The sequence below is a fragment of the Artibeus jamaicensis genome, unplaced genomic scaffold (genome assembly GCF_021234435.1).
Source record: "Artibeus jamaicensis isolate MK-2021 breed Jamaican fruit bat unplaced genomic scaffold, CSHL_Jam_final contig_685, whole genome shotgun sequence".
In the NCBI taxonomy this organism is placed as follows: Eukaryota; Metazoa; Chordata; class Mammalia; order Chiroptera; family Phyllostomidae; genus Artibeus; species Artibeus jamaicensis.
In genome coordinates this window covers 32,584,194-32,603,717 of record NW_026521924.1, presented here as the reverse complement: position 1 = coordinate 32,603,717, position 19,524 = coordinate 32,584,194, and the positions used below count along the sequence as shown (strand labels likewise).

The following is a 19,524-nucleotide window of genomic DNA, read 5'->3' as shown; positions in this document are numbered from 1 at the left end:
TGAGCTTGAAAACGAAAACCAAGACAACACACCCCAAACCTTCCCACACCTGCTCCCTGCACGAAAGCCCCGGGACAAGAGAAATGTGACGGGTGGCAGTACAGGGCGCAGCTTCCCCACGGTCCCTCCTTCCATGTCATTTCAGAAAGGTGCTTCCTACCTACCGAGCTTCCGTTTTTGTGACAAGTTTTTATGATATAAAAGGGCTTGTTTACTTTAGAGACCAGATGTGAAATGTGTTAATTAAATGATTCTGTGCTGACAAAATGATAAAAAGCAGTATTTAACTCATAAAAATGTCTCTAAAATTGTGCCACAACATTCCACACTTGGGGCAGTCAACACACCTGTGCTGAGACGAGAACTCTGCTCACAGAGCAAGGCCCCCCCTCCCGCCCCGCACCCCGCTGGCGGGGATGCAAAGCGGGGCCAGCCCCCCGGGAAAGCTGTGGCCGGCAGTCTGGTAGGAGTTGAAGGGACGCCGGGAGCTGGGCCGGCCCTCCCACTCTCCAGTCTCTGCCCCAGACACAAAGGCGGGCGTTCGCAGTGCCACGTCACACAGTACATACAGCACAGCTGGAAACGACGCCGGCGCGCACCGGCAGGTGCCGGGGGACAGACCCGTGCGCCCCCATGGTGGAGCCCTGCGCAACAACGGCAAGGAAGAAAGTGGAGATGAGTGCGCTGGCCTGGGTGCGTTTCAAACTCATCATCCTGAGTGAAAAGAGCCAGGCAGAGAGTGCTCAGTGTGAGTCCGTTTGTATAAAATGGCAGACATGCCCACGGACCCACAGTGACCCACGGCGAGTCCGTGGCTGCCCAGAGGGAGGGTGGTGGGTGCACCCATTTCTGTGATGACTGCTGATGTTTCCCGGGCGGACACACGCAGAAAAGGGACTGAATAACACACTTGGAGTGTGAGTGCTTCAACGAAGTTGGGGGTTCACAACATCCTAAACTCCACCCGTTGTTCTTTCAGGAAGCTCGAAGAGAAAACGTCACACCATGGTAACGAGAGGGCGCCTGGAGCTCACGGCATGAGCCGGCTGTGCACCGCCAGGCCGGGGCTGCTCCTGTGCGCAGTCGTGTGCGTCTCCGCCCTCCTTTACTTCAGGCAGCCAGCTCGGGAGGGGCCCGGAGCGGAGCCCCCCTCCCCAGCGGTCGTGGAGTGTGGCTTTTATCCAGATGAGTTGTGTTCAGCTTTATTTGAAGGCAGAGGGGCAGCCTCACAAGTTGCAAAATTTTGTAGAAACCCCCTTGGATCGGAAATACTTGAGCGCTTGTATGCACCGGGAAACTGCTCCCAGATTTCCCAGGGGCTGCGCTTCATCTCCAGACCCCTGTCTGCAGAGGAGGGCAATTTCTCTCTGGCATACATCGTAACTGTTCACGAGGAGCTGGCCATGTTTGTACAGCTTCTCAGAGCTATTTACGTTCCTCAAAATGTTTACTGTATTCACATTGATGAAAGGGCCCCGAAGAAGTGTAAGTCTGCCGTGCAAACCCTGGTTAGCTGTTTTGAAAATGTTTTCATTGCATCAGAAAGAGAAAAGGGGGCTCATCCCGGCTTTGTAAGACTACAGGCGGACCTGAGCTGCATGGAAGACCTAATCCGTTCCCAATTTCAATGGAGCTACGTCATTAATCTTTGTGAACAGGATTTCCCCATCAAAACCAACAAAGAAATCATACACTACATCAGAAGTAAATGGAACGGTAGAAACATCACTCCTGGAGCAATCCAAACAGCAAAGCCTGAGCCCACAACAAGCCCAAGTCGGCCCGAATCCGCCCCAGAAGGAAGCGTCCGCGCATCTCCAAACCAACGGTTCCAAGAGGAACCACCCTATAACTTAACGATCTACTTTGGAAGTGCTTACTATGTACTAACGAGGGCGTTTGTCCAGTTTGTACTGACCGACACCCGTGCGAAAGACATGCTCCGCTGGTCCAAAGCCCTCCAGAGCCCCGAGTGCCACTACTGGGTGACGCTGAACCATGTGGAAGGTAAGTGCCACCCAGCAGCACGCTGTGTGCTCGGCTCAGGGGGTAGGGAGGGGACGCTCACTCCAGCTATTTCACGTGGCTCGGTCAACAGCGCTGTACTCTGCAAGACCTACCGAGGTGGGCTGAGGGGCCACCCTGCCCCCAAATCAGCCTGGCTGCACTGCTCCCCGCCCAGAAAGAAGGGTTTCACACAGCACAGAGCCTTCTGAACAGCCTCTGTGCAAATACCGGGAAGGCTGTTCCTATCCTCGCTCGTATCATAAGCACCACTGAACCCCTGCGAGTGCTGGGGGCTCCTTAACAATGAAAACGATTAATTTTCGGTGGCTACTGTGATCCAGGAGGTAGTTCTGAGAGGCAGGGGGAAACTGATACCCCTCAGCGGCCTCATTTCCTTCATGGACGGCTGATGGGCTCCTGGGGGTGGGGCTTCGAGCTGGAACGGCTAAGCTCATCAGCCCGGACGACAGAACGGTGACCCCAGCAGAAATCGGCCAGGGCTGTTGTACAGCCTCTCCTGTCCACTGGAACCCCATTTTCAAGCCACCGCAGAGGGCTCACAGCGGAAACAGAACCCAGTGAAACCCAACATAACTGAAGACCACGCTGTGAACGTCAGTTACCAGGGCGGCAGAAAGGGGTGAAAATGGAATCTAGGCGGGAGGACCGAGATGTGAGGCCGTGGTCGCCCTAAGACCACCGCCAGGGTAGTGCCTGCCACCAGCCCCCCAGGGCGGGCCTGGACTTGGCAGCCATGGTCTGTCGGTGGCCGCGTCCAGAGGAAGTGGAGCTGGCGGCGCGGAAGGACCTGTCTGACAGGACGGAGGGGCCGGCCCGCGCGGCACATTTGTGTTTCTCTCTCTTCCCCGCAGATGCCCCGGGCGCCACACCAAATGCTGGCTGGGAGGGCAACGACGTTCGAGCCACGAAATGGAGGGGCAAGGAGGGAGACGCTCACGACGGATGTGCAGGTAAACACAGAGACAAACCCAGAAAGAGCCTTCTAGTTTCTAGTTTTACGAACATGAGATAACTGCTGCCTCCCTCCCATTTAAAGAGATCTTGGATTAGTGGTGATCCAATTGGCCTGGAGTCAAACTTTAAAACTTTTTAATTTAAGTATAAGATGCACACAGAAAGTGCAGACATCGTAAGTATCTGGGGTTGATAAAAGTCCCAAGTGAGCGCACCACAGGGCTGCAACTTTCCGAAGTCTGAAACACACGAGTGGCCGGCCCGCCCACTGGCCCCCAGAGCTCAGACCCAAACATCAGTCGGCGACCAGCTCTGTGCCTCCCGGGGTCTCTCCAGTGAAACAGGAAAGTAATGCAGACACCTGCTCCCGACCAGAGCTGACCACCACCTCCAAGCTCCCCGAGCCTGTTGGCATGAATGACATGTTTTCGGACACAGCCAGGCCAACCCCCTTATTGCACCAGTTGTGACAACTCAGGGTGGGATCGGGTAGGTACGCGAGTCCTTACAGGAAGTCTGCTCCGCTGGGCACTTCACCCCAGATATGAATCCCTGCTCCTTAAAAGAAACTGGAGACATTTTCTTACTGCAGGTTTCGTTCTTGGAAAGGGGTATTTTCCAACCTACTATAAATTGTTTATGTGTTTTGACTGGGTTTTCAGTGACATCTCGCAGCTACGGATTCACGTGGCTCATTCAACCTCTGGGCAGCCTCTGCCACGCCCTCTACTGGGCAGAGGCGGCCCTCAGCGGCCACATCTGAAGGGCTGCCACCGCTTCTGTTTTGAAACAGGCAGTCGTGCTCCAGCTGGGGGACAGTCAGGACAGCTGCGCGCTTACGGCAGCCTCGCCACGTCCCAGTTCTAGCCTCTCACTATGCGAGCGCGCCTGCTCGGCAGGGAAGGCCCTTTCTGATGAGCCCAGTCTCAGCGGGTGTTTCTGTGCATGCAGTTCTGCCCCTTTCAAGATAACGTTTCCTTAGGAGAGGTGTTTAGGCACAGGATGCCGGGGTGGGAGGGGCGGAGGGGGCAGAGGAAAGAGCAGGGTCTCCAGAAAGGACAGAGCATGCCCCCCCACTAGCTGAGTGCCCACTTCTCTGCACCCTGGAGGTGATGGCAGAAATGCCCGCGGTGTCGGCAGGAGGACTGAGAAGGAGAAGAGCCAAGAGCAGTGACAGGCATGTAAAACGCGCTGCTGAGTTCACCTCCAAGGGCCCCAATCAGCGCTGGATTCTGTTTACATCAAACACATACTCTGCAAAACCAAGGACCTGGGAAAATCCTGTCAATCCTTACGAACATACTCACAACCAAGAAAAACACTGAAAAGTTCACGGGCCTTACAAGAGCAGCTATCAGAATTCAGATTTCCCAGGCAAATGGAGTGTTGTACCCCCCTCGCACTCACGACCAGCTGAAGTCCCAGAGTAGCCACTTAGAGGAGCCATCGAACATCTCAGCTGTCACTGGCAAAAAGAACGAAAACTGCCCTCCCATCGCGAATTCGAAATTAAACAAAGGAGTCCTGTCAGAGCCTTCACGGAGGTCCTACTTAATTTGAAGTCCCGTGAAGCAAAGAGGCTCACGGATGACCTCAGAAGCAGGTCACTTTTGTGTGTGAATGCAAATTGACACAGGTCCTGACTGGTGTGGCCCGGTGGCCTGGGCATCATCCTGCAGACCGAGAGGTGGCAGGTTTGATTCCCGGGTAGGGCACACGCCTGGGTTGTGGGTTCGGTCCTCGGTTGGGCAGGTCTGAGAGGCAACTAACTAATCGATGTTTCTCTCCGTCTATTCCCCTCTCTCTAAATAAGTAAGATCATTAAAATAAAAACTAAAAATAAGTGAGCCGACTCGGGAACAAAAGCAGCTAAGTTTCTGGGTCTCCCCTCACAGGCCGCTCCGACCGGGACAGCTGCGTCTACGGCCCAGCAGACCTGCCGCGGCTCGTGCGGTCGCCTTCTCTGTTTGCCAGCAAATTCGAGTCCTCGGCAGAGCCTCTGGTGCTGGCGTGCCTGGAGAGGTGGCACAGGCGGCGAGTCCTGCAGCAGGCAGAGGTTCCCGTGGAGCCGCACTGGCATTTCCCACGGCAGACCCACTTCCGTGTGCACTGAGCCCCGGGCTGGGAGTTGCGAGGAGTGTGTGCTCTCGTGCTGGTGCACTCTGCCTCCTTGGCGCGAAATGAGAGAGCGTTTAACCGGAGAAGGAAGGTGGGAAATGAGTCTGATACAAGTCAGCTCTGGACGAGACTGCTACTAATCATGGGCCACTTTCCTGGCCTGGACAGAGGTCACGAGACCGCATCTCGAAGCCGATGATTTAATGGGGACCTTGGGGTAATTTCTCAAGTTTTCTAGGAACACGAACTTCTCGCCAGCATGCAGTCTCCTGTTCCGCTTTTCCTTAGACCCTCCTCACCTGTACAAGTCTCAGGCTGCCTGTGCCAGATGCTGAGGCTTAACATTCACAAAGACCACAAAGGCAGCAGACGGCCAGACACCTGCAGGCCAGCGCCTGAAAAGCAAATCTGCTGACCACTGTTGAAGACACACCCGCTTCCCTAACTTATTTTCTCACTTTTTCAATCTACCCCCAACCCCCACGAAGAGAACAAAAGCAAAACAAAACAAAACAAAAACCCCCAGAAACAGTAAGGGTGTAAATTTCTGTTTTACTTCTGACTTTAAAACACCCGTATACCCCACTCGCCCATCACAGACTCAATAAACGAAGCTAGAGGGCTAAAAGTCAAATGCTACCAAGTTTGCCCCGACGATCTGGACCAGCGCACCTCAAAATTTACTGTGCACACAGATCCCTGGTATCTTGTGAAAACTCAGATTCTGATTCTGCAGGTCTGGGGAGGGCCTGGGAGTCTGCATTCCTTCAAAAGAGAAACCAACACCTCCCAGCTGACACCAGTGTTCAGGACCACGGATCTCGCTTTGAGTAACAAGTGCACCCTTTACTGTGTGACCTGTGATCGCTACAGTGCATTGCTTCTTATTACAAGGAGGAAGGGACGCAGTGGGGAATACAATTAATTTCCTGGCTAGTGATTTATTTACATTGAAAACAAAACAACCTAGCAACTGCGTCTCTTTGGACCCCGTTACTGACGTCAGCGTGCGTACCCTGGGCTTCGGAGCCCAGAACCAGGCTACTTCAAAGCCTCGAATCTCTTTTAGTGCAACTGAAAGGCAGATGGAGGTGGGACTGCAGAGTGAAATGCAGAAAAAGCGCGCACCCTGAATGCCACTGACGTTCCAGAGGGCTTCTCTGAACTTGGGACACCACCTGAAAAGCAGAAACGCCTGCTTTGGGACTTTGACGCTGGCCTTTCCTCACTGTGACCACATCTTCCCAATGCACCACAGCTCCCAAGACGCCACTGTCCTTCTTCCTTTGGGCATCAAAAGCTGGGCTTCACCAGCTCTTTGTGGGCTCAGCCAGACTACATTTCCCAGGCTCCCTTGCAGTTAGGCATGACCACATGACTGAGTTTTGGCCAATGGCATGTGAGGACAAGCCCATTAAAACCCCCTTAGCTAAATGCTCCCTCCTGTGTCCCATCAGTTGATGGAAGGGAGAAGAATCCCCAAACCAGAGGAGGTCCGAGCCGCACGACAGCAGGAACCCGAGACCTTGTATTTCCCTTAGAAGAAAGCGGGTGGCAGGAAGCTTCCACTGTGGCCCAGTGTTACCGCAGTGGGCCAACCCTGAGGGCGGTGCTCGGTACGCACGACCTCTAGAGAGTCTGAATGAGAAGTAGGAGAGTGACTCCCGATAACAGTCTGCAAATTTGTCACTTGATTCCTTCATTTAAAAATGCTACTATTTGGAGTTTGGGTCTAAAAAGAAAGTGTGCAGGAATTTAATTTCTTAATTTTGCATATTTGAATCTAAAGCCCAGAAAGTGGAGGTGACAGTCCCGAGCCAGCTCTGGTGCGTGAGCCTCGGCCAACACGCATGGCCCACACGCACGGCTGACACTCACCGACACACATGAAGCTCTCCATTCTGGTTTCCTGAATGAATGGATGGGAGACTCCACTCCCCAGGCCAGTGAGTGCCCTGCATTGTATCGAGTTTTTGGCTGCGCTGTGTGCCCCCCAAATGCCAAAGTCCTAGCCCCCAGCATGTCAGAACATGACCTCACTGTAGATGTCATTGAGAGGCAGTCCCTAGGGTGGGCCTAATCCAGGATGACTGGTGGCCTTAGAAGCAGGGGAGATGCGGATACAGAGGCGGACCCCACAGGAGAAAGGCCACCGAGGAGACACGGGACTGGAAGGCCATCTGCAAACCAGCAGCCGCGTCTGGACGGCTCATCCCCTCCCAGCCCTGGGAAGGAGCCAGCCCTGCCGGGGACCCAGCCTTCAGCCTCTAGAACTCGGAGATGGCACGTTTCTGTTAAGCCACCCAGTTGGGGCACCTTGTTGTGGCTGCCCTGGCAAGCTAACGAGTACTCCGTGTCACCCAGCACAGGCAACATTCATGTAGACTATTTATGTAGACTATATAACTATGGGCAAAGTGCTTATTGCCTTGGTCTTTTGGCAACAGATGTTATTTTTGTAAGATTTTATTTATTTATTTTTAGAGAGAGGGGAAGGGAGGGAGAGAAACATTAATGTGTGGTTGCCTCTCTTACACCCCCTACTGGGGACCCGGCCTGCAACCCAGGCATGTGCCCTGACTGGGAGTCAAACTGGCAGCCCTTTGGTTCGCAGACTGGCACTCAGTCCACTGAGCCACACCAGCCAGGGCCACGGATGTGTTTTTAAGAACGGTTCCTCCCTGACACCTGCCTGAACTGCAGCCGGTGTCCCTCCTTGCCTACAGGAGGCCCGGCTTGTCCCCTCTCCTTGCGCACCCCTGACGCAGGCACTTCCCCTTTCCTCTGCTTCCTTCCCTTCCCCTGAAGTGCTAAAGGTACAAACTTTCAGGTTGGCTGGAGTTCAGTAAGATTTCCCAAGCACCTGCAAAGCGATTTCAGAGTTTCCTTGTAACACTGCGTTTTCCTAAGATAAAGTCAACTTCTCTGTAAAGCTGCTACGCATGTCATGCAATGTGCTTACTAACGTGAAGCGTGAGGTCAGCCAATGAGAAGGAACATCGCCACTGGTGTCAGCAATAAAAATATGACTAAATAAATAAAATTTAAAAAGACTTTGCTTCCAAAACCAGGAATGTTGCCTGCTGATCTAAGAGAGGGCCGCTGTTACGTACGGGCAGAGCAAAAAACGTTCGACTGCTGGAGACCAGAGTTCCCCCGAACTGGCAGCCCGTTAGGACTAATCTGGGAACTTCTACATAAAAGGAGAAATCTGGGGGGGGATCTACACCCACCCTAACAGTTTTGATTTAGGGTCTGAGATGGGAATGGGAGCTTAACGAACCACTGGGGCGATTCCATCGGGAAAGCCGGGTTTGGGAGCCACCGGTTTAGGACATCCAGCTTCCGTAACAATTTCAGCTTCACTTCCCACCTCCCCCATTTACCTCCTTTCAAGTGTGCAGCTGACACAGCCCCTTGCACACACCTGGCTGGCGCGCCCACAGTGAGCCCAGAGTGGTGCGCAGTGCCTTTCCTGAGAATGGGGACCCCCCAACCAGCCGACCTCCTGCTCCCCACATGGGCTCCTTTTCCGCACCTGCCGTCCAACGCCTGCACCGAAGGCTCGCTCCCTCCACACACCCACTCTGACCGCTCCCCAGTCTGGCACTGCGGCTGCCCACCGCCCACCCCGACTCACGCCTCCAGCCATCTCCCTGCTCCCTGCCCACAGCCCTGAGCCTGTGCCCCATCTGCTTGGGCTGCCTGGGCCTCTTCCTCCCCGTATCTGGCGGCTCCTCCTCCTCCTCTTCTCAACACCCCCATCTTTCCCCCACTCCCTCCCCCCACTGCGCACCTACCCTCATTCACAACAGCACCCCACAAACGGCAGGCCAACCCTGCCAAAAGTGCTGTTGGGCCGGAACATTTTTCTTTCAATTTACCCATTGTTTCTACTTAAATTTACTTTATTTGAGATTTTACATACTTTTAGAAACAGGGTAAGAAGGGAGAGAGGAAGAGAAACATCGATGTGCAAGAGAAACATTAATCAGCTGCCTCTCACACCCCCCCCACCAGGGACGAAACCTGCAACCCAGGCAGGTGCCCTGACAGGGAATCGAACCCGCCACCCTTTTGTTTGCGGAACGTACTCAACCCACTGAGCCCCACACCAGTCAGGGCTCTCCCTAAATTTACTTTAAAAGTCAACTTTGTAGTCCAACCATGAATTTAAAAAACAGTACCCTTGCAAGAAATATAAAACAAGCACAAACACAAGCACAACACACACCAGTCTCACCAGGTCCTGCCCGCCAAGCTCTGCAGGCAGCAGGGGCACAGACCCCGTCACAGGAGCTCGGCCAGAGACGTGCTCAGAGCGCCAGGACCAAACGGGAGGCCGCCCCTCCAAGGTGAGCGAGCAGGCGCTGTGCAGGAGCGCCCACTGGGAGTCCCCGTGCCCGAAGTGCTGTCCTTGGGGCCTGTGCCCTCCTGTCTGCGGGCCCCCCCCCTCCCCCCGCACAGTCCTCCTTCCACCAGCTGGGGGCCGTCCCCACCTCTGGGGTCTGACTGACGACGGGAAACAGGCCCGCCTACAAGGCCTGGAACAAACACCTGCTCCTTCACAAAGCCGGTCCTCACCCCCACGGTCAAAGGAAGTTCTCTGGCCCCTGCACGCCAGTGACATCTCTGCCATCCGGCCCCAAACGACGCAGCAGAACATGATTTTTCAGGTGACTAGTGTCCCTGCAGGACGCAGTCTGCTGAGCATGGTGCCCGCGCCCCACGCCCTCTGCCCGGAGCGCCTGCACCTCGACTTCGGTGCAGGAGACGCAGTGAGTCCGGGTGCACGAACGGCCTGATCAACTCTTCAGTGCATCCTTTACACCTTTTCTTCGTAAAAGCCTCATGGACAGATGCCAAATTCTACGATGGCTTCATTCATAATCGCCCCAAACCGACCTCATCCCTACCAGGTATCTTTCGCTGTCTCTGCACCCCTAACAAATGGGAACACCCAGTGCGTCCTCCTCTGCGCCGGCCTCTTTTCTAGAGGGATCCTTTAGAACGAATGGCCCCCGTCCAGCGTCTCGCTGCCTCTGGCTTCCCACCGCTCTTGGAGTGGAGTCCAGCAGCCCCAGCGTGCCGGCCTGAAGGGAGCCCTGCCTGCCCCCCGACCCCATCTACTTCTCCTGCACCCCACTTTCTGTTCCTTGACCCAGCACAGACCTCCATCCCGTCTGAGCTGTTGCCCAGACCCCGCTTGGCTGCCTCCTCCGCGCCCTTCAGGCCTGGCTCGAACCTCCAGAGGTGCCTCTGCAGCCCCGCCGAGGAGGCCTCCCTCCCCGGGGGCAGCCGCTGTGTCTCCTCTGCAGCCCCTGCCCACCGACACTGCCCCACTCAGGCACTGAGTGTCTCCCTCCCCAGCTGGACAGTAGGTCCCAAGCAGGCAGGGCCACCACCCTTGCCCACCGAACAGTGCAGGGGACAGGATGGGCCCTCTCGACTGCTCGGCGCACGCTGATGAAGGAAGGGACCTCTCACAAGAGGGTGAGACAGTGGGGCCCGGAGCCACTGGCAGCCATGGCGCTACACTAAACGCCGGGTCTGCCCTGGGCCGGCAGAACCCCCCCCCCCCCGACACAAATGTTCCGCTGCAGCAGCAAAGGGCCCGCAGAGCCACGGCGTCTCCTTCCCATGGGCCCCCACACCGACGTCTGCTCCCCTGTCCGAGCATTTTTACCGAGGACACGTGACATGCCCGGGCGAGTCGGCCCGCGAACCCCCACAGGAGGGACAGTGTGTTTTCAGGGCCGTGAAGACACCTGTGTGACGACACCGTGAAGGTGGACGGTGCACGTCACTGTTTGCCAAACCCCTGGAACGCGCGGCGCCAGGAGTGAAGCCCAGAGGAAACCTCGGCCTCCGGGAGTTGGTGACGGGCAGCGAATGCACCGCCATGGCGGGGGTGTGAGGGCGGGGAGGGCTGCGCATAGGGGGGCAGAGGGAATATGGGAAACCGCTTACCTTCCTCTTAATTTACTGTAAACCCAAAATCACTCCAAAAACAATCAAGTCTTATTTAAAAACAGAAAAGAAAGGGAACGCCCTCACAGTCCCGTGAGGAATGGCCTCGGAGCTGCCGATGACACCCAGCAGAGGTCAGGGGCCAGCAAGGAGCCTGGGGCGGGAAGAGGGCCGCAGGCAGGGCCCGCCGGGGAGGCTGTGGCTCTGGAGCTGAGGTGCCTGGAGGACCCCTCCAGGCCGGCCGGGCAGGGCGGAGGGAACAGTGGCGCGGGCCAAGAGCGGCTCTCGGGCCCGGTAGGCAGGCCGGGCAGGCAGGGCCACCAGAGACGGTCTGGCTCTGCCCTCCCCGCAGTGACAGGCTGCGACGAATGAGGCCCGTGCTTCACAAAGAACCCAAGGAGGCCGAAGTGACCCGCGGAAGGGAGGGCTGAGACCACCCGATTTCCTCGGCTACTGAGACGGGACCACGGGCACATGTCAACAACTCACCGTGTGACAAACTTCTGCTTTTATCTCTTTCAGGGCTCGCTCAGAAAACACGCAACCACAGCACCGCAGGAAACAAAACCTGGAGAAATAACCCAAAGTGGAGAATGACTTCAGGATAAGCGAAAAACTCTCGTCCATGTGATCCATTAACATTTGTTCAGTTTACACAAAGGCCAAGAACCACACTGAAAAACGGTCTCATTTTGTTATGTTTATACACATAAATTAAAAGCACAAACACAGGCCACAGGGCCATTCCCATCCTCCTGCAATAAAGCCTTTGGAATAAAGTCTCTCCTATAAATATAAATGGCCAACACCTGTAATAGGGGCTCAAACTCAGCCGTTAAAGAAACGCTTTTTTGAAACACTGACATGATGCCTTCCCCCTGAGGCAGTGAGGAAAGCGGCTCAAGGAATCGGTGGGCAGGTGTCTGAGGGGACAGCTCGCTCATCGTCGGGCAGGGAGCTCGACACAGCACGTTGGGGGGGGCAATCGGACAGGTCGGGTGCAGCGCCGCGCTCCAGAATGTCTCCAGGTGGCTACGAAGTAGCGTAGCGCAGCCAGCACTGCCTGGGACGGTGGGAAAGAGGAAACCGCCAGCACGTTCCTCGGTAAGGGAGGCTGAGTCGACTGTGCACCGCAAAGAACGAGATGGCCCTGGCCAGCGTGGCTCCGTTGGTTGGAGCATTGTCCTGTACACCAGAAGGCTGCAGGTTCGATTCCTGGTCAGGGTACGTTCCTAGATCTTGGGTTCAGTCTGCAGTCGGGGCACTCACGGGAGGCAACGGAATGAGGTCTCTCTCTCTCTCGCATCTGTTTCTCTCCCTTTCTCCCTCCCTCTCCCACTCTCTAAAGTCAGTGAGCATGTCCTTGGACGAGGATAAAAAATACATAAATAAGGTAAACCTCTACAAAAGGCATGAAAACGTGTTCAAATGAGAGAAGTAGGGGGGGAAAGTTACAGAATATGTATAATCAACCCCATGACTGTGGGGAGAAAACACGCTTACACCCTGACCTGCAGAGGCGTGGGGCAGTGTGGGGCTGGGGTTGGGAGGGCCTGCGGGGGCTGTGAAACACCAAACAACTAATGACGTCCCTTCTGGAGGCGGCGGGGGGAGGGGGCGGGCACAAAGCACTTTCCACTTCACACACTCCTCCAGAATGCCACAGAGGAAAGACTCTCCAGTTTCCCAATAATAACGACAGCTGCGGACCGCCCTGCTACAACCCGATTCCCAACACTGTACTAAACTCACTAAATGTTGGTTAGGACTCTCCAAAAAACCTATTTTATGGATGCTTACTAATTATTAGTAATTTAAGAGATTAGTTGGTTTTCTTTGGAAAAAGGCTCAATGTTTTTATTATGCTACTATTTCATTTCCATTTTTCTATATATTTAAATCTTTATTATACAAACTTTACGAAATATAAAACAAACTGACTTTCCAATGGGAAAATCCCATTAATAGGAGGACGGAGTGGAACAGGTGAGGGCCGGTTACCTGGGAAGAGAAGCGGAGGAAGCGCAGGCGGGGGTGGGGGGGTAGGGGGGTGGGGGGGGGCGAGACTGCAGGAAGCCACAGTCAGAGCAGCAGCCCCCAGCGGGCCCCCACTTAGGCCCGGAGCTGCAGCTGTTTCTGCTAGGTAGGTTCCTCTTTCAGAGCGAGCTGCGGCTTTCTTAAAAAGAAGTGGGGAACTGACACAAAAGGTCACGTACGGTCTGCTGCTATTTACATGAAATGCCCAGAGTATGTGAAGCCATTGGGCCAGAAAGCAGATCAATGGTTGCCAGGCGCTGGGGGCCAGGGGGCTGGGGGTAGGGGTGTCAGGTGTATGTGTCCAGTGCCCAAGGACTTCCTGCTCAGCCCAAACGGCGAGTGAACTATGGCGTTTTACGTTGTTATTTTCCAGGTCTGTTCAGGTAAAACTGGTGACCAGGAACTGCGTTCACCGAAGGGGCACAACCTGACGATCTGACACACGTCTGCACAGAGAAATAGGCAGCACAATCCAGCTAAGTAATCAGGCACCACCGGCCGGTCACTACTGAATGGCGAGGTCTGGGAGGCAGGCCGGAATGATGAGTTCAGGTCGTCGGAAGAATGAAACCTTTCCCTCCTCCCTTCCAGAGCACAGTGGCAGTCCTCTCTGCCGACACCCGCCACACGCCGCAGCACGCCTGCGTCTGGGACGTGCACATGCACCAACGTGCCAGAAAGCTCCAGGTGAAATGTTTACAGCTCGGTGAGTTTTCTCACTCGAGATGCTTTCTCCCCTTCCCTGAAAATGGTAAAAAGATGACTGCCCTTCAACGTGCTATATTAGATGGAAGATTCTGTCTCGATCACCAGCTATTACAGATCTTTCTCGATGGCGGCAAAAGGGTTTAGAGCTTTGGCTTGAGTGACATCCTACACAAAGGTACCTCCTAACCCACTCGACATTCGTATTTTTTAAAGGAGAAACATATACAGGTCACTTACACATATTACACCAAGTTCAACCTGAAGACTTCTGGCGCTCTGGCCAGAGGACTTTCAGCTACAAACTCAAATCAAGTTACTGTCAGCTGGGCCTTCAGCTGACCACCCACCCACACCTTCTGTAACACTGTTTCCACTGCGGGTTTTTTTAGCAATGACAAGGAAATGGGCGGTCTGACAGCAAACAGTTGCTCTGTTTCTTTCCTGTAGGAAGAGACTGGGTAACCAAGCCATCTCATAAGCAGCATGTCGGAAAGTCTATAAAATCCCTCTTTGTCTCCAGCCCTCCTGCTCTCGAGAACAGAAGGCCACCGTCAACAGAGATGAGTGGACTTGGACACCACGTCACAAATGGCTGGTAGGGCATGACCTCCCCAAGCGAAGGGCCTCCTCGAGGGCCTGTGTGACTACCACGCTCTGGCACAACCCCCCCAGTACCAGTGTTCTTTACCGAGACACACCTGTGTCGGCCATTCATCTCCAGGCCCACGACTGGGCAGATGAACCGCGCCCGCTGGAGGTCATCATGTTTGTCACCCTTTGTGTTTCCTCTGTCCCCTTCCCAGGCGGGATTGTCAGAAAGCCTCAGTTCTGTCACATTCTGTGAAAAGACATCAATATTTTAATAATTTGCTTGCTATGTGGATCACCCGTAGCCTTAATAACCACCCAAATCAACAAAGAAACTATTATTCTAGTGCCTTCCCATTCAAACCTCTTCTTCCTAGCTACTTTCCTTTGGCCGCCAATTAATATGGATAGAAAACTAAACCATAAACTGGAAGAGAAAACATGATTTTTAAAATTCACGAACTAGCAAATAAGTTAATTTCTATTTCACATATATTCTGCTATTTAAGAAAAAGTAACTTCTAACAATAAAAAAATCAGTCCACTAGAAGAAAGCTTCGTAATGACTTCATCCGGAAAGGACCCTTTCTTTCCCTGCTCAGGAGCCCTCCCGAGGCTGTTCCATACTCCCAGCCGCCCACGTTTATCTGACCGAGGAAGAACCAGCGCCATCTGAGGCCACAGTCTGCTGAGCCCAAGGCCGAGTATCAGCCAGCAGCCACTGTCACATTCTCAGAGCCAGCCCTTTGGGTCTCAAACCATCCCATTTGACAGGGGGTGCCTTGGCCCAACATCAGCATTTGAGGCATTCTTCATATTTAACCACACCCCTTTGATGTCAACACTCTGGAGACAGAAACATTTTTAAAAAAATAAACAAGAGAAACCATGAAAGAAACCATTTTGAAGAGCAGCCCAGTCCCTCCAGAGGAAAGCCACCCTGCACACGGCCGGCCTCCCGGCTCAGACCGGCGTCGGGTCTCCGTTCTCTTCTCGGAGCACTGTGGTCGACTAACCCACACTAACAAAGCAGTGCAAGTGCACTGCTTTATTTTTTTATACTTGTGTTTTATATATTTCCCTCTTTTTAACATTTGCATTGCTTTATTTGAACCCTTTTGTCTTTATATTTCATAGTCTTGGAAGAAGAGGTTTTTCGGGGGCATTAAAATGAAAAGTTCAGGGGGTGTAAAGGGGTCTAAAAAGCAATTAAAAATACAATAAAGATTAAAAAATTAAAAAATAAAATGAAAAGTTCAACCACATATATTGAATACTGTGGTTTAAGTATAGACTTATATAAATACCTTTTAACAATAATCACATTTTTCAGGTAAGATAATTATGCTATCATGGGCTTTTCAGGAGGAAATTCTCTTCCCAAGGCAAAAGATGACAAAAATCAGCACAGTTATTTCTACAGTACTATGATTCACTACATTTAAGAATTACTAATTTGCCTGGAATGAACATACCCTGTGCTCTGTAATCACTCCAAGAATTCAAAGAAAAAGCCTAATACAATAATAAAACATTTAAAAAGAGAAGGGGAAAAAGAAAAAACCTAAAGCCTCAGACCAAGAGTCGGGGGTCTGGTCTGCATTTAATTCTAACCTGCGCCCTGCCTGAATGAGGTCTTCGGAGAGTGGGTGAGACCCCGCGCTTGACAAGCCAAAAGGCCCTCCAGTTCTGCGCTACTTTTCTGGTTCTTCTCTCACTGACCGACCACATTTGAAAAATGCTGTCCTCTCCACAAACTTCTTTTACTAAAAACTTGTTTTTCCAATCAGAACTTTTGGTCAGCAGGAGAGAACCACACGGTTTACCAGTCTAAATTCCTCCAATTCTATAAAGTATCTTCCGAATCAAAAATTCAAGTAGTTAAATTTTAACTACAAAAACAAGGTATCCCAACATGTATGCAGCACAGGAAGAGTTTTCAAAGCTCTTTCACACATATTAAATCATAACGGGTTTATGACGCCGAAAATACAGGTGCAGGACCCTTTCAGCCTGGACTTCAAGTGGCCGCCCCAAATCACACCTTAATCAGCCGGCTGGGTGGGGATGCAATCCCACCCATCTGAGGTCAGGCTATCACATACATGGATTCCATACGATCAACCTTACCCAAGGGCCACCTGTCTCACCTTAATGCTCTTAATGTGGGAGGCTGCCTTCCCAAGGGCCTTCTCGGAAGATTTGTCCAGTAGAAACTCAATGACAGCATCTTTGTTGTACAGTCTGCAACAAGAAAGATTAGTCAAAACATTCTGGCAACAATGAACCTTCGCACAAAGGACGAAGACTGAATTGTGGACAATCTAAAGTCATTCTACATTCCATAACAGAAATGCTCAGACTTCCTGAAAAAGGAAATGGAATCCTCTCTCAACTATGCCCAGGGCATTCAAAGAAACAGACTAGTTTAAAATCAAGGGTTGCAAACTGCTTGTTTGAGGGCTGGCTGGACCTTAACCAGGATTTTAAAAATTGGGAAATTTAATATAAAAGTACACACTTTGAACTTTTCCTGAATAGAAAAATAAAACCAGCAGTTAGAGAATCACTGGGCCCACGTTCTTGAACTGGCACAGCAGGGTGGGACTGAGTAGCAGCTACCCTTCACACAGGACATGAACTCTCCAGTTTCTCTCCGTCCCACGATCCCCGGTGACCCCCATGGCTCCTGCATGCGTTTGTGTTCATACCCACCCGTGAGTTTTCAACCCATGGGTTGAATAAGCCAAACTGAGCAGGCGGTGTACCAGGATGCTCACAGGGAATGCTAACCTGGGACTTACAAATTTGCCTGCAATAATTCCCACTGGATGAGTCAAGAACTGCACTGACATATTAAAATTCTTTTCAAAATCATTTAATAAAAACTCATTTCAATTAAGGATCCATACCTGCCAAGTTCACAGGCAACTATTGGTCGCCTTAGTATTTCCTGACTTAGAGCACAATAGTTCCACTGGGCCACCAATTCAGCATCTTTGTCAACCTAAGAAAAGAAAAAAATCTTTGAAACTGATTTTTACCTCTGAACACAGTCCACAGTGCTACATATAAAGGCTTATTCCATAATATCACACTAATTATTTTTGTTTTTTATGAAGATAGTGACACAAGAAGCTGGGATTTAAAAAGTCAAAGTAATCAATACTATGTCAAATGAAGTCCTCTCTAGACATGACACCTAGGATGGAACAGTTTACATTAAGCCATTAGATTGCTATGCAAGCTACATATAAATATTAATATTTGAGCCCTAGCTGGTGTAGCTCAGTGGATTGAGCGCAGGCCTGCGAACCACACGATCACGGTTTGATTCCCAGTCAGGGCACGTGTCTGGGTTGCAGGCCAGTTCCCTGCAGGCCAGTTCCCAGCAGAGGACACACGAAAGGCAACCATACATTGATGTTTCTCTCCCTCTCTCCTTCCCTTCCCCTCTAAAGATAAATAAATAAAATCTTAAAAAATATATATATTAATATTTGTATCTTAACAGTAAGTTCGGGAAGCCACACAGAAAAAGTGAGCAGTGCAGGTTAATTTATAACAATGGGAAGGGCTACAAAGTTTTAGCATGATTTAAGACTAAAAACTGATAATACAGGCATTCATATTTAAAAGTTCAGCCCAAAGACTATTTAATTCTTTATAAAATTCTTTATATTATCAGATGATAGTTTTACCTATATAATATTCGATGTCCCACTCTTTCCCCCTCCTAAAATGCCAAACCTAAATAATGTAACAAGGTGGCACATTTGGTAGAAAATAAAAAAAAAGAAAAAACTCCCCTTAAATTTGATTTTTGCAGCAAGAATTGCTTAAGTGTCTGCCGTGTTCCAGGCACTGTGCTAAACAGTTTCTGCAACTTCATCTTTTCTTCCTCAGAAACACCCTTTGGCTCAGTATTCCTGCCTTTGTTGTTGAGCAAAGTGAACCACCAAGAGGTTGTCCCGCAAGCAGATGAAAGATCTACAACATGAGCAGGCTGGCTCCTGAGACCGTGCTACTTACTAATCACTACTCTCTATTATTTCAAACCAAACCACACCCACACCGCTGCGATCGTTATTCTACCCATTCCCCAGATCCGCAGGGGAATTTCAATGGCTCTTATCAAAATTCACACTGCAGTGCAGCCCCGAGACACCTGCCACCAGTGCAACACTGTTTTGAGATGCTTCACGTGCCTTCTATTAATAAGCAATTACTAGTCCTAACTCTGAAATTCTGAGTAACTGAATGGGAATCTAGGTTTCACTACCTACGGGTTGTGAGATCTTGGTCATGTTACTGACTCAATTTCCCTGTCAGGAGCATGGGAATTATATATAATTTGACAAATGACCTGTGAGAGTTAGAAATTACTCATTCATCCATCAATTCATTACATTGTACTTAGTGTGCTAGGGACCATGCTGCTTGTAGAGGGGGAAAAGGCACCCGCTCTGCTCCCAGGAGCTTATTGTCCTCTGAGACCGTCACTCATCAACCATGAACGCAGTGTACAGGGGGTTATACCGTTTTTAAGAGAAGGGCCTGATCTCATGGAGGCAAGGAAACGCTCTGGGAAGTCTTTCCTGAGAAAATGACGTTAGTGCACACAAAGCTCAATAAACAGCAGCCATTTGTATCAGTTACTACGACGGCACATAGGCTTCGAATCCTGGCGCTATTGCCAGAGTCAATTTTCTCCTTTCCGTGTCTGCCCAGTGAAGACAGCGACAGTACGTACCAATGGGAGAACTGCATGAGATACCCCATACTAAGGGCACTGCCGGGTGAAAGACAACAGCAAGCACGCAACAAAGGGCGGCTATTACTACTGTTGTTAAGTCTGAGTTCTCCAAATGGGATCAAAGAGCGCAGCTGCGTCTGGAAACCCGCTGGCCCCACCGCCCACCTCTCCTCGCTCCTGGGGGCCCCACCACTCTCAGTCCCCACCGGGCCCAAGTCGCCGACCTTTTCAACCTTCTTGGGCCCCTTCACCAGTTCGTGCCTCTTGGGGATTGTTCCTCCGTCGCAACCCATCGCGAGCCGGGTGTCAGAGCCCGCAACAGTCCCCCGCAGAATCAACTTCCGGGGTCTCAGGCGACCTCTGCA

At 51.8% G+C, this 19,524-nt stretch overlaps 2 protein-coding genes across 2 annotated transcripts in view; one reads left to right on the top strand and one right to left on the bottom strand.

The window, feature by feature from the left end:
- The window catches only part of RTF2 (replication termination factor 2), a 28,256-nt gene extending 8,732 nt beyond the window's left edge, over nt 1-19,524 (bottom strand). Inside the window, exons 1-5 of the mRNA XM_037133652.2 lie at nt 19,384-19,524; nt 17,316-17,410; nt 16,554-16,647; nt 14,514-14,653; nt 11,560-11,638 (exon numbers count right to left, since the gene is read on the bottom strand). Coding sequence (XP_036989547.2) covers nt 11,560-11,638; nt 14,514-14,653; nt 16,554-16,647; nt 17,316-17,410; nt 19,384-19,452 — 477 coding nt within the window. The 5' untranslated portion in view covers nt 19,453-19,524. The remainder of the gene's footprint in view (nt 1-11,559; nt 11,639-14,513; nt 14,654-16,553; nt 16,648-17,315; nt 17,411-19,383) is intronic.
- On the top strand, nt 1,038-5,095 carry LOC119040621 (beta-1,3-galactosyl-O-glycosyl-glycoprotein beta-1,6-N-acetylglucosaminyltransferase 7-like). Its single transcript, XM_037133638.2, has 3 exons — nt 1,038-2,007; nt 2,880-2,978; nt 4,878-5,095. Exons 1-3 carry the CDS (start codon nt 1,038-1,040, stop codon nt 5,093-5,095), a joined length of 1,287 nt encoding a protein of 428 aa, XP_036989533.2.